This window comes from Scomber japonicus, chromosome 7 (genome assembly GCF_027409825.1).
Source record: "Scomber japonicus isolate fScoJap1 chromosome 7, fScoJap1.pri, whole genome shotgun sequence".
In the NCBI taxonomy this organism is placed as follows: domain Eukaryota; kingdom Metazoa; phylum Chordata; class Actinopteri; order Scombriformes; family Scombridae; genus Scomber; species Scomber japonicus.
Window position 1 is genome coordinate 30,636,379 of NC_070584.1, and position 12,849 is coordinate 30,649,227.

Genomic DNA, 12,849 nt, shown 5'->3' on the forward strand with positions numbered 1-12,849 from the left:
AGAGAGAGGGAGAGGGAGAGAGAGAGAGAGAGAGAGAGAGAGAGAGAGAGAGGGAGAGGGAGAGAGAGGGGGAGAGGGGAGGGGGGAGAGAGAGAGACAAGAGAGAGAGAAAGAGAGAGTGAGCAAGAGAGCGAGAAAGAGAGAGAGGGAGAGATGGAGAGAGAGAGAGGGAGAGAGAGAGGGAGAGAGAGAGGGAGAGAGAGGAGAAAGAGAGAGGGAGAGAGAGGAGAAAGAGAGAGAGGGAGAGAGAGAGAGAGGGAGATAGAGAGAGAGAGGGGGAGAGAGAGAGAGTGAGAGAGGGAGAAAGAGGGAGAGAGAGGGAGAAAGAGAGAGAGAGAGGGAGATAGAGAGGGAGATAGAGGGAGGGAGAGAGAGAGGGAGAGATGGAGAGAAAGAGAGGGAGAGAGAGGAGAAAGAGAGAGAGGGAGAGAGAGAGAGAGAGAGAGAGAGAGAGAGAGAGAGAGAAAGAAAGAGAGAGGTTATTAAATGTTATGACAGGCATGAAGTTAAGGATTCCTGAGTATCTGTGTCTCACATTGAAAATGTGGCATACAGAGCCAATATCCCTACATTATTATTATTAATTACATGGTTAATATAATTTACATACAGGACAGCTCATGTTCAGAGTGTGTTAATAATTGTCTGTGTGTTTATGGTGAGAAAAGAGTGGTTTATTGTCTGAAAAATGTAGTTCCCTAGGAATGTGCAGTACTAACTCCGACCAGCAGAGGGCGCGTTCGCTACACGATGTGTTCAGGAATAAAGAAGTCACGCGGGAATCTGTTCAGTGAATGAGAACACACACAGTCGGAAGTTAAGATGTGTGTGTGTGGCGAACTGTGATATAAAATACATATTTTTGCTCTTTGCAGAACAAAAATAAAGACATTCAAATTAAATGTGTAGTGGAAGGTAGCTTCACTCTGCACCACGCTACATATTTTGGTAGCAGAGGATGGTTGATTCAGCCCACGGCCCAGTCGCATAGGAGCATAGACGGACGTAGCAGAGGAGGACCATGGAGAAAGAAAGGGACGAAGTAAGCAGGATACTGCTGACGCTGGAGGAGAAGGAGCTCATTACCCTGTGTGAGCATCTGAAGTGTAACACACCTGTTGGGGGGTTTGCCAGCAAAACAAGACGCTCCCTCATCAGGTTGGTGGAGACGACGTTAGATGAAATCGAGGAGGGTGAAGAATCCGAGTCGTATCAGCAGTGTCTGCAGAATATACTGTCCTACCTGGTCCCTCTGAAGCCGGCACCGGAGGAAACTGAGGCTGAGATTGTAGTTCCAGAGACAAGTGAGTTAGAGAAGTTGAAAATACAGTACCAGAAGTTACGGCAGCAGATGGCAGAGGAAATCGGGGCATTGGAGGAAAAGATCCATCGGAAGACACAAGCAGCAGGAGGAGACACTGCGCCTGCCATCGCGACTGCAAAGGACGAGGACACAAGGACTGCCACCACAGCACCAACCAGACTGCCCGAGGTGACGCTGAGGCGGGAGTTCCGGATTATTGGACAGATTGGTGAAGTTGGGCAAAAAGAAAAATTGTCCTACACAAGCCTCATCAACCAGATCGAGTCTGGACAGCGGAAAGGACATGGAGAAGTGGAGATCATTGAAGCAGTCACACGTGCGGTGAGTCCAGGTCTTCATCTGCGGGAGATGTTGGAAATAAAGCGAGAGCTGACGCTGCACACCCTCAAGACCATACTCAAGGGTCACTACAAAGTGGACTCCTCCTCTGACTTACTGCATCGCCTGATGAACATGACACAAGATCCAAAAGAGTCAGCACAGAATTTCTTATTCAGAGCAATAGAACTGAAAGAGAAGTTAATGAGAAAATCTAGTGATGAGGATGCAGGTGAGGAAGGTGAGCAGTTTAGTCCAGAGCTAATTCAGAGAAAATTCCTCCGCTCCATAGAAACTGGTCTTTACAGTGATGCGGTTAAGTTTCAGCTCAAGCCGTATCTCAGTAACCGTACTGTCACAGATGAGGTGTTAATTGAGCGAATCAGTGAGGCTGCAAACTTAGAACAGGAGAGACAGCAAAAACTGAGAAAGACAGTCATAAACAAGCCCCCGAAAGTCAGTGAAGTGCAGGCGGAGGTGTACCCACCTGACGCCTCAGCGACAGCAGTTGACACTGTTACTTACCGTGAAGCAGGGGGAAAGAGTAAGAAAAGTCAAGGACCCAAAACAGAGACAGACCCTATAGAAGCGCTCAAAGCTGAGGTTCTAGAAATTAAAAAGTTGATGTTACAGACAGTGGAGGCCACACAAGCTAGAGCGACAGAGAAAACGTTCACACCCAGCCGTAGTCGGCCCAGGGGTTGTAGGGCGTGCCAGGAAGCTCAGATAGGTGACTCCTGTAGACATTGCTTTAAGTGTGGGCAAGAGGGGCATCTCTCCAGAGGATGTCGACGGACCAGAGAGCAGCAGGGAAACGGGACCGGGCTGCCGAGCCGGGACCCTCGGTAGCCCGTGAATCATCCAGTCTCAACATGCAGCAACCTGTCCCCCCTCCAGCACCGCCTCACATCTCATCAGTCAACTACCTCCCACCACGACGCAAGGAAAGACTCATCAAGTTGATCGCAAAGAGACACACTGTCCATTGCACACTGGACACGGTTCCAGTAGTAGCATTATGGGACTCAGGCGCTCAGGCGACCATCATTAATGAAGAGTGGAGAAAGCTGCACTTACCACACAGCACAGTGCGACCTCTCAGTGAACTGTTAGGCTCAGACATTTTATTGGGAGTGGCAGCCAACCAGACTGAGATCCCCTTCATGGGCTGGGTGGAGGTAGAGTTTAGACTAGGGAAAGAATCTGCTCTGACAAAGCCACTTCTCGTCCCTATTTTAGTGTCAAGTGACCCACACGTAGCAGCAGAGCCCATAATTGGCTACAATGTGATAGAAGAAATAACGGGAGAGGGTAGTCAGACAACAAAGACAGAGACCATCCATACTGTGTGTCAAGCCTTCCAGATAACAGTCAAGACAGCACAAGCAGTACTTCAGCTTATCCATGCCCCTGTTAGTGAGGAAGATGTAGGAATTATACACACAGGAAAAAGAACACTTACCCTAGGCGCTGAACAGGTCACCACAGTGTATGTTAACGTCAACACTGGGGCTCAGTATCAGGGCCAAGACCTGCTTCTAGTCCCAAGTGAAGAGCCGACATTGCCAGAGGGGGTAGTGATAGAGGAGGGTCTAGTCAGAGTCCCCAGTAACAGGTCAGGGTATGTGCCAGTCCCCATCGCCAACACAAACAAACACAGTGTAACCCTGGCCCAGCGCACTGTTTTTGGTCACCTGCAAACAGTCAAAACTGCCTATGCAGCCAGTGTGGAGCAGATGAACAGAGGAGAGGGATTAAAGCCACCAACTAATACAGCATCATCCCCAGGCGGTGACAACTCAAAGAAACAGAAACCTGCCTGGTGGGACCCTCCGGTCGACCTCAGTCATCTGAACGAGGAGCAAAGGAGGATCACAAAGCAGCTGCTGAGAGAGGAATGTCACGCGTTCGCGTACGATGATGATGACATCGGCTCAATCCCCTCACTGAAACTCCACATCACCCTGCATGACACTACTCCAGTAAGAAAAACATACATGGCAGTCCCAAAACCATTACACCAGGAGGTGAAAGAGTATATCCAGGACCTGTTGAATCGGGGCTGGATTACTCCTTCACGCTCTCCGTACGCCTCACCGGTCGTGTGCGTGCGAAAGAAGGACGGGACTTTAAGACTGTGTTGTGACTACAGAGAGCTGAACAAAAAGTCAGTCCCTGATCGTCACCCCATACCCAGAATCCAGGACATGCTGGACTCCCTCACTGGCAGCTCCTGGTTCTCCGTCCTGGACCAGGGAAAGGCTTATCACCAGGGGTTCCTGGACAAGGAAAGCCAGCCCCTGACCGCTTTCATAACCCCCTGGGGCCTGTACCAGTGGCTCCGAATCCCGTTCGGGTTGAGTGCAGCGCCCGCAGAATTTCAGAGGAATATGGAAGACTGTTTACGTGGTTTGAGAGATGTCATGTGTCAACCGTATCTGGACGACAATCTGGTCCATAGCCCAAGCTTTGAGGACCACATTGAGCACCTGAGAACTGTGTTGCAGAGATATCAGGAGCACGGGGTTAAGCTCAGCCCCCGCAAGTGTGAGGTGTTGAAGAGGAAGGTGAGATTTCTGGGACGGCTGGTGTCGGGACAAGGCTACACTATGGACCCATCTGAGGTGGCCCCAGTCCAGGCCTTAAAGGAGAAAGCGCCTACAACAGTGGGAGAGCTGAGAAGAGTAATGGGATTCCTCTCATACTACCGAACATACATCCCAAACTTTTCCAGAATAGCCCAGCCTCTCTACCAGCTGCTCTCAACACCACCTGATCAAATGAAAAGAGAGAAGGTCAGGACCACAACCAGGAAGAAAGGTAACCTCCCACCTAACACTCCTATACAGTGGACAGATAACCACCAAAAGACATTGAACTCTCTAATAGACAAGCTGATAGAGCCCCCCCTGCTGGGATACCCAGAGATGACCCAACCGTTCGTCCTCCACACAGACGCATCCCAGGAGGGATTGGGAGCCGTGCTCTATCAGAGACAGGATGGCAAGATGGTAGTTATAGGCTATGGGTCCAGGACTCTAACACCACCTGAGAAGAACTATCACATGCACTCGGGAAAATTAGAGTTTTTAGCACTAAAATGGGCGATATGTGAACGTTTTCGGGATTATCTTTATCATGCCCCACACTTTGTGGTATATACAGATAACAATCCCTTAACCTATATCCTCTCAACAGCTAAGCTTAACGCTACGGGTCATAGGTGGGTGGGTGAGCTATCCGAGTTTGACTTTTCCATTAAGTATAGGCCGGGAAAAAACAACGCAGATGCGGATGGCCTATCCCGCATGCCATTAGACATAAATGCGTTCATGACACAGTGTACAGAGGAGGGGGGTCAGGAAGTGTTCAGTGCAGCAGTGCAGGGAGTCGGTGTGCAGGGAGACACTCCCCCAGTCTGGGTAGCAACAGTCCCCATAGAAACACTAGACTTAGTGAGAGATGCGAGTGCACACCCACGAACCAAGTCCCTGACACCAGAACAGATACGAGACAGTCAGAAAAGAGATCCGGTCATAGGCCAAGTTCTGCATTATAAGAGGAACAATCAGCACCCATCCAGGAGAGCTCTTAAAGCAGAACCGGCGGACGTCAGAGTATTAATGAGACAGTGGGCAAAGTTGTATGTCAATGAGGATGGAATTCTCTTTAGGAAAGCAGGAGATAAACAACAGCTTGTCCTCCCAAAAGAGCATCACCAAACAGTCTTCCACGAGCTTCACAGAGAAATGGGACATCTCGGGGTCGAGAGAACTTTGAACCTGATTCAAGATCGATTCTATTGGGCCCGTATGTACTCTGACATAGAACACTTTGTCACACAAGAGTGTGAGTGTCTCAAGGCAAAGCGACCTCACAAAGCAACCAGGGCTCCCATGACAACCATTGTCACAACACGCCCAGGTGAGCTCGTATGCATTGACTTTTTACACTTAGAGACATGCAAACAGGGGTTTGAGTACATTCTTATTGTGATCGATCATTTCACTGGTTTCGCCCAAGCCTACGCCACGAAAAATAAGTCTGCCAAAACTGTTGTTGACAAACTATTCAATGACTTTGCACTCCGCGTCGGATTCCCAGAGAGAATTCACCACGACATGGGGCGAGAGTTTCACAACCAGCTGATGGACCAACTACAGAGGAGCTGTGACGTACGGGGATCCCACACAACATGTTACCACCCCCAAGGCAACGGGAAGTGTGAGCGATTCAATAGAACTATTTTATCAATGCTCCGCACCCTCACAAGTGAACAGAAGGCTGATTGGAAGAGCTCATTGACAAAACTGGTGCACGCGTACAACTGCACCCGCAGTGGGGTCACAGGGTTCTCTCCCTACTATTTGCTCTACGGAAGATCACCTCGCTTGCCTGTAGATCTGCTTTTCAACCTACAGCCCAGAGAGGCAAAAGAGACTTACACTGAGTATGTACAGAACTGGCAAAACCGAATGCGACAAGCCTATGAGATCGCCTCCAAAACAGCGGCCCGAGAAGCTCTACGAGGAAAGAAAGGCTACGACAAAAGAGCACATGGAGCCGACCTACAGCCTGGTGGACGGGTGCTTGTGCGTAACCTGTCAGAGAGGGGCGGCCCTGGCAAGCTGCGGTCCTATTGGGAAACTAAAGTGCATGTGGTGGTGAAGAGAAGGAGCAGTGACAGCCCGGTGTATGAAGTAGCACCAGAGGGAGGAGGTAAGAGCCGCGTGTTGCACAGAAACCTCCTCCTCCCATGTGACAGTCTGCCCTTAGGGAAACCGGAACCTGCCCCTGCCACACAAGAGAGGAAAATACGGACACGGACAAGAACAAGACAACGACAAATCAACGAATCAGAGGAGAACTCAGACAGTGAAAGCAGTGATGAAGTGGAGCTGGTGTGCCGTTTCCCAGACGACCAAGAACTAAGCCAGAGAGCTGCAGACTTGAATCCAGAGGCAGAGCCATTTGCACCAGCTCTGATGATGCAAGACGGAGCACCAGATCTGGAAGATGCGACGGTTGCTCAAGAGGAGACAGAGACTGACGACAGAGGTATCACAGCTGATGGAGACGGTGAGAACGACGCAGAGCCTGGGGAAGGTCTACAAGAGTCATCAGAGGAAGATGATCCTGATCCTCCTCCAGTGACCAGCTACCCGCAGCGACGCAGGCACCGTCCCCGAATGCTGACCTACAATACCTTGGGTGAGCCGACGTGGGTGGAAGCAGATGCCGAGAGCCTGCATGTCGGGAGTATATCCCCAGCCTGCAACCCACCGGTCATGTGGCGACCGTGGGCATCACTAGACATTGAGGTAACGGGTTGAACTCACATTACACAAACATGACTCTAACTCAGAGAAAATGGACTCTGAAAAGTAGAATGGTGAAATTCCATGGACTGTGAAGAAGAGACAATTCCGGGAGAACATATTGAACTGATACTGTACAAACGAAGAGACTGGTGACAGACTAAAAGAATTGAGGCCGATATGAGTTCTGTTACATTTGAGAGTTGATCTGATTTTGGGGTCCAGAGTACAGTAACTGATGTTTAGTGGTATAGATCTAAATGGGTCAGATACTTTTGATAAATGGGTACTAATTGAATTGAATGTCAAGTGCCACTTTAAAATAAGTAATACCATGTTTCAGTGAGAAAATTCAATGTGTGGTGAAAAGGTACACTTTGGGTATCTGAAATGTCTGGAGACATTTATTATTGGGGGGGGAGAGTGTGGCATACAGAGCCAATATCCCTACATTATTATTATTAATTACATGGTTAATATAATTTACATACAGGACAGCTCATGTTCAGAGTGTGTTAATAATTGTCTGTGTGTTTATGGTGAGAAAAGAGTGGTTTATTGTCTGAAAAATGTAGTTCCCTAGGAATGTGCAGTACTAACTCCGACCAGCAGAGGGCGCGTTCGCTACACGATGTGTTCAGGAATAAAGAAGTCACGCGGGAATCTGTTCAGTGAATGAGAACACACACAGTCGGAAGTTAAGATGTGTGTGTGTGGCGAACTGTGATATAAAATACATATTTTTGCTCTTTGCAGAACAAAAATAAAGACATTCAAATTAAATGTGTAGTGGAAGGTAGCTTCACTCTGCACCACGCTACAAAAACAATTCATTAGTGTGAGAACCTGACGATGTGAATGATTTGTGTGAGCCAGGCTCCGGTGAGCTCCGTCTTGTTCTCCCAGCCTCCGTAACAGTTCAGCTCCCCCTGAGACAGCGTGGAGGGAAGAAGGGCTCCCCGAACCAGCTTCACCAGCCGATTAGTCACCTCCTCGATCATTTTCTGCAAAACACAGAGTACGTACAAACTCACATTTACTCACATTTAAAAAACAACTGTCTCTCTCTCTCTCCCTTCCTCTCTCTCTCTCCCTTCCTCTCTCTCTCTCTCTCTCCCTTCCTCTCTCTCTCCCTTCCTCTCTCTCTCTCCCTTCCTCTCTCTCTCTCTCCCTTCCTCTCTCTCTCCCTTTCTCTCTCTCTCCCTTCCTCTCTATCTCTCCCTTCCTCTCTCTCTCTCTCCCTCCCTCTCTCTCTCTCTCTCTCTCTCTCTCTCCCTTCCTCTCTCTCTCCCTTCCTCTCTCTCCCCCTCTCTCTCTCTCTCTCTCTCCCTCCCTCCCTCTCTCTCCCTCCCTCTCTCTCTCCCTTCCTCTCTCTCTCCCCCTTCCTCTCTCTCTCTCTCCCAAGCACCGAACTTGGGGGGACAGAGCCTTCTCCGCTGCTGCCCCCACCCTCTAGAATTCAGTCCCCAAACCCATCAGAGACTGTACAGACCCCCATACCTTCAAATCACTCTTAAAAAACACCTTTTTAAACTGGCTTTATCCTCTTTCCATTTTATGTCTTCTTAACCTTCTATATGTACCTTTTTTCTTTCTTTTTTTTTTAACTTTTAAGCGTCTTTGAGCACTTGTAAAAGCGCGTTATAAATAAAATTGATTATTATTATTAGTAAGCCAAAAAAATTCAAATCAATACAACATTGTTTTTGGGTAAATGCCACATACCTTGAAGTCATTCTGTCTCTGTCTGGCATTCTTCTTGGATTTTTCCACCTGTCCAGATTTCTCACCAGTCTGCAGATAAAAAAAAAGAAGAAGAAGAAACACAGCGTTAATATAATTAAATTTATGGCAGATATTTAAGGGGCAGATATCTCAGAACATATCTAGATAAAGCTAAACAATGGCTAGATGCTATTATAGGAAACTGAGAAAATATGTTGTTGTGATTTTGGGTGAACTACTCCTTTCTCCTTATGGATTTGCTCCTTCTCGTTTTAAAGGATTTACCTCGCTAAAGAGACTCCCGTTAACGTACGAGATCCAAAGCTTCCAGAAGTTAGGCAGCTGACCAATCACCACGTCCGACAGCTTCTCCACAAACTGCACCTGCTGCGGAGTCTCGAAGCGACAGACTGGAACGAAAAGACACACACACACACACACAGACACACACACAGACACACACACACACACACACACACACACACACACACACACACACACACACACACACGGTATTATCTAAACAGACTGGGACATAAAATCTACAGCAAGGGTGTCAAACATATGGCCCTCGGACCAGAATTGGCCTGACAAGTATGATGCCAGGTTTTATGAGCAGGTTCAACTGTAAAATGCTGCTTCAGATGTTTTCCCATCCTGACCATGAATACAATCATCTAAAATATACTGAATACATATTGTGATCATATTTAAACCATTCATATATTGCACATCAATCAGCTTCTGTGCAAAATAATCTATAAAAGACTATTATAGTGAAGTTATATTATAAATGATGTATATTATATATTATTTATAGGTTATTATGTAGTGGTTTAACTGGTCTGGCCCACTTGAGATCAAACTGAGCTGTATGTGACAGGACTACTCCCCTATATAATCAACACTAAATAATTCACTCACTAGTCAAGAAGAAGAATCAAGATTTTGGACACTAACTAATCATTGTCATTTTGTGTCGTCATCATCAGCTGTGAAGCTTTAAAAAATAGAGCATTGCATTGTGGGATTGGATAGCAGGGAGACATTGTTGAAACTGCACTCTTTCCTTAAGACATCCCAGGCTGATCATATGTTTTTGTAAATAGATGGTTTATTATATATTATGTATTTTATATATTATTTATTATTAATAGATTATTATGTAGTGGTTTTACTGGTCTGGCCCACTTGAGATCAAACTGAGCTGTATGTGACTCTTTCACTACTCCCCTTATAGAATAAACACTAAATAATTCACTCACTAGTTATCAGCAAATCAAGATTTCTGACACTAATCGTCGTCATTTTGTGTCGTCATCATCAGCTGTGAGGTCACGTGACGGCAGTTTTGACATATTTAAAAAGTGGAGCATTGCATTGTGGGATTGGTTATACATGCCGTGGATGCCACTTTGTTCGTTCCAGGGTGGAAGATTTGAGGGAGAGCTTTATAGTGGATTTATTTACACACTCGACATTCAAACACTGAAAATGAAGTGTGTGTGTGTGTGTGTGGGGGGGGGGGGGAGTTGGGGGGGGCGGTAAATGTAATGCACTGTACAGTAAATACCGTGTGATTTTGGACACAGCTCATATGTCACGGAGTGCTTCAAAGAATCACAGGAAAAAATGAAAGAAACTCGTATCACATCATCAACCAACCTCCAGCTTGTTTTTTTTTTCTTGTTTGGTTGGTTGGTAATTTTTACCGTACAGCCTGGTGTAAGAAGACATATTGCAATTCCTTTAAGCATGACTCGTAAAATGTGATTCCCCTAAACACTGCACAAAGCAAAACAAACAAATGCTTACGCAGAGTCCCTCCGAAGCACTGTGTGTGTATGTGTGTGTGTATATGTGTGTGTGTGTGCATGTGTGTGTGTGTGGGCGAGCTGTGATATGATTGTGATACTCACTGCTGGGTCTTGGCGTTCGCAGGCTGCCCCCTCTCTTCAGAGACGCTGTGTGGCTGAGCCTGCCCAGGGCCGACGGACGGGTATCCCCCTCCAGGTCCAGAGCTCCGACACCCACTGACACACATAACGAAAAGAGGAGAAGAGGGGAGAGAGAGAGGAGAGAGGAGAGGAGAGGAGAGGGGGGGAAGAGGGGAAGGGGAGGGTGAGTGGAGAAAGGGCGAGAGATGAGAAATGAAAAGAAACACATACTTCAGATATCAAATAATCAAATAAGCCATTTTCATAATTCCACATTCCTCAATAAGCTCAGCGGGCTTTCACACCAAACAATCCTCCCTCGGCCCTCTCGGCCTTTCTTTATTTGTGTTCTGATCCGTCTCTGCCCCGGCCCGCAGCTGAGAGAATGTCCCGTTGTTTCCAGGGTGAGGAAACAGATCTGTGGGCTTTGTGAAGAGCTGGGGTGAAGTGGGTTTACAGTACTTTGGCCACACTGGGCTCAGTTATGTGTAATCCCCTTTGACACGGCAACAGAAGCGCCACTAGATGGCAACGGTGAGCTGTTGAGCTTTGCATGGACGAAACAGACGACGTCCCTTCTGCAAACCACACACTCACTATCTCGGCATAGTGAGATAAGTTTAGCATTATGAATATGAGATAAACTTAAAGGATAATAGAAGCGGTGAAAGTTGACAAAATAGGACCGAAAGTGAAACATGGTGCAGTGCAAAGAGAGAGAGAGAGGGGGAGGGAGGGGGGGGGGGTCGAACTTACTACAAAGAAAACTGAAACTTAAAAAAAAAAAAAAAGGACAAGTTCGTGCAACGCTGCAACACGCCTACATGTAGTTTGTCTAAACGAAGGGAGATGGATGGCCACATTTCCAAAACATGTCTCTGACACACACAAAGAAAAAGTGTTCTGGTGAGTCACAGACTGAATGTAGTGTGTAAGCAAGTATTGAGAAATCCCCAAAAAGCAAGAGGAGCAAATGTGGTCGAGCTTAGCCGTGCCACACAACACAGCCATCCAGTCTAGAAAATGTAAGGAAATACTAAATTGAGTCAGATTATCTGTAAACACACACGCACACGCAAACGCACACGCACACACACACACACACACACACACACACACACACACACACACACACACACACAGCCCACATGGAGTCTTTCTCTGTGATGTTTTCCTCTCTTTTTACAGGGATGAGAGCTGCTGTTGATCCAGGTGTTGGGTGAACCCCTGGCGTCCTCAGAATGCACAAGTGCATGTATGTGTGTGTGTGTGTGTGTGTGAGGCAGTTTAGGTGTGAGTGCTCATATACGCAGAGGCTACTTTTGTGTGTTAAAAATATTCATTACACTTCTACGTTGTTTTCTTGCCAAAAAGTTGGAAGGTTAAAATATAGGAAGCTCTCTCTCTCTGTGTGTGTGTGTGTGTATAGGTGTAGGTGTGTGTGTGCGTAGGTGTGTGTGTGTTGGAGACACTGACACATCTCTTGCTCACTTCCTCATCAGGTTTGATGCGTCTCTGCAGGTCAGATGAGTTCCTGTTCCCCAAGAGGTCAGTGACCCCGACCACACACACGTCTGCTTTTTGTCTAAAGTGGTCACACACACACCTTATAGATTCCTGTTTAAATTAAGTTCATTTCCCACGCTACACAATAACAGAATAACATTATTAGTCTCTAATTTTTATCCCAAAAATGTCCAGATTTTTTGTTGAATTGTAATATTTCCTACAAGGTTCTTTGAGACTGTAAAAGCTAAGAAAATATGAAAAATGAGTTAAAAAATGGCAATAAATGGTAAATTAAAAAATTGTGTTTGCCCTTTTTGAATATAAACAGATTCATTCATTAATTTTGAGGCGTATAAAATCAATTATCATTAAAGCATCAACTGCCAAACACCTGTATACATGCACACACACACCGATCTAATTAATATAACAGGCTTATTAGAAAAAGTAATAATTAACACGTTTCTTCTGGAGCGGTGCAGACTGAGCCTAAAATAACAACCGCATGTTTCCTCGTCAAAACGCATGAACACGAGAGTTCCTCTAATTGTTCACTGACAAAAAAGAAAAGAAAAAAAAAAATTCTATTTTCCTACGGGGCAAAATTTCCTGTTAATTGTATTGACATTGGCAGAAGACGCGCTGTTCAGGATATAAGAGTACTGCAGTTTATAATTGAATGGGGCAGAGTCAGATTGCAGCGCCGAGGTTTAGACAT

At 46.5% G+C, this 12,849-nt stretch overlaps 1 protein-coding gene across 1 annotated transcript in view; it reads right to left on the bottom strand.

The window, feature by feature from the left end:
- exoc2 (exocyst complex component 2) overlaps positions 1–12,849 on the bottom strand; it is a 63,367-nt gene that overhangs the window by 15,221 nt on the left and 35,297 nt on the right. Inside the window, exons 11-23 of the mRNA XM_053323046.1 lie at positions 10,605–10,718; positions 8,971–9,095; positions 8,686–8,754; positions 7,798–7,964; positions 6,849–6,951; positions 4,564–4,680; positions 4,396–4,414; positions 4,049–4,283; positions 3,836–3,888; positions 3,105–3,112; positions 2,720–2,921; positions 1,761–1,768; positions 1,480–1,663 (exon numbers count right to left, since the gene is read on the bottom strand). Coding sequence (XP_053179021.1) covers positions 1,480–1,663; positions 1,761–1,768; positions 2,720–2,921; positions 3,105–3,112; positions 3,836–3,888; positions 4,049–4,283; positions 4,396–4,414; positions 4,564–4,680; positions 6,849–6,951; positions 7,798–7,964; positions 8,686–8,754; positions 8,971–9,095; positions 10,605–10,718 — 1,404 coding nt within the window. The remainder of the gene's footprint in view (positions 1–1,479; positions 1,664–1,760; positions 1,769–2,719; positions 2,922–3,104; positions 3,113–3,835; positions 3,889–4,048; positions 4,284–4,395; positions 4,415–4,563; positions 4,681–6,848; positions 6,952–7,797; positions 7,965–8,685; positions 8,755–8,970; positions 9,096–10,604; positions 10,719–12,849) is intronic.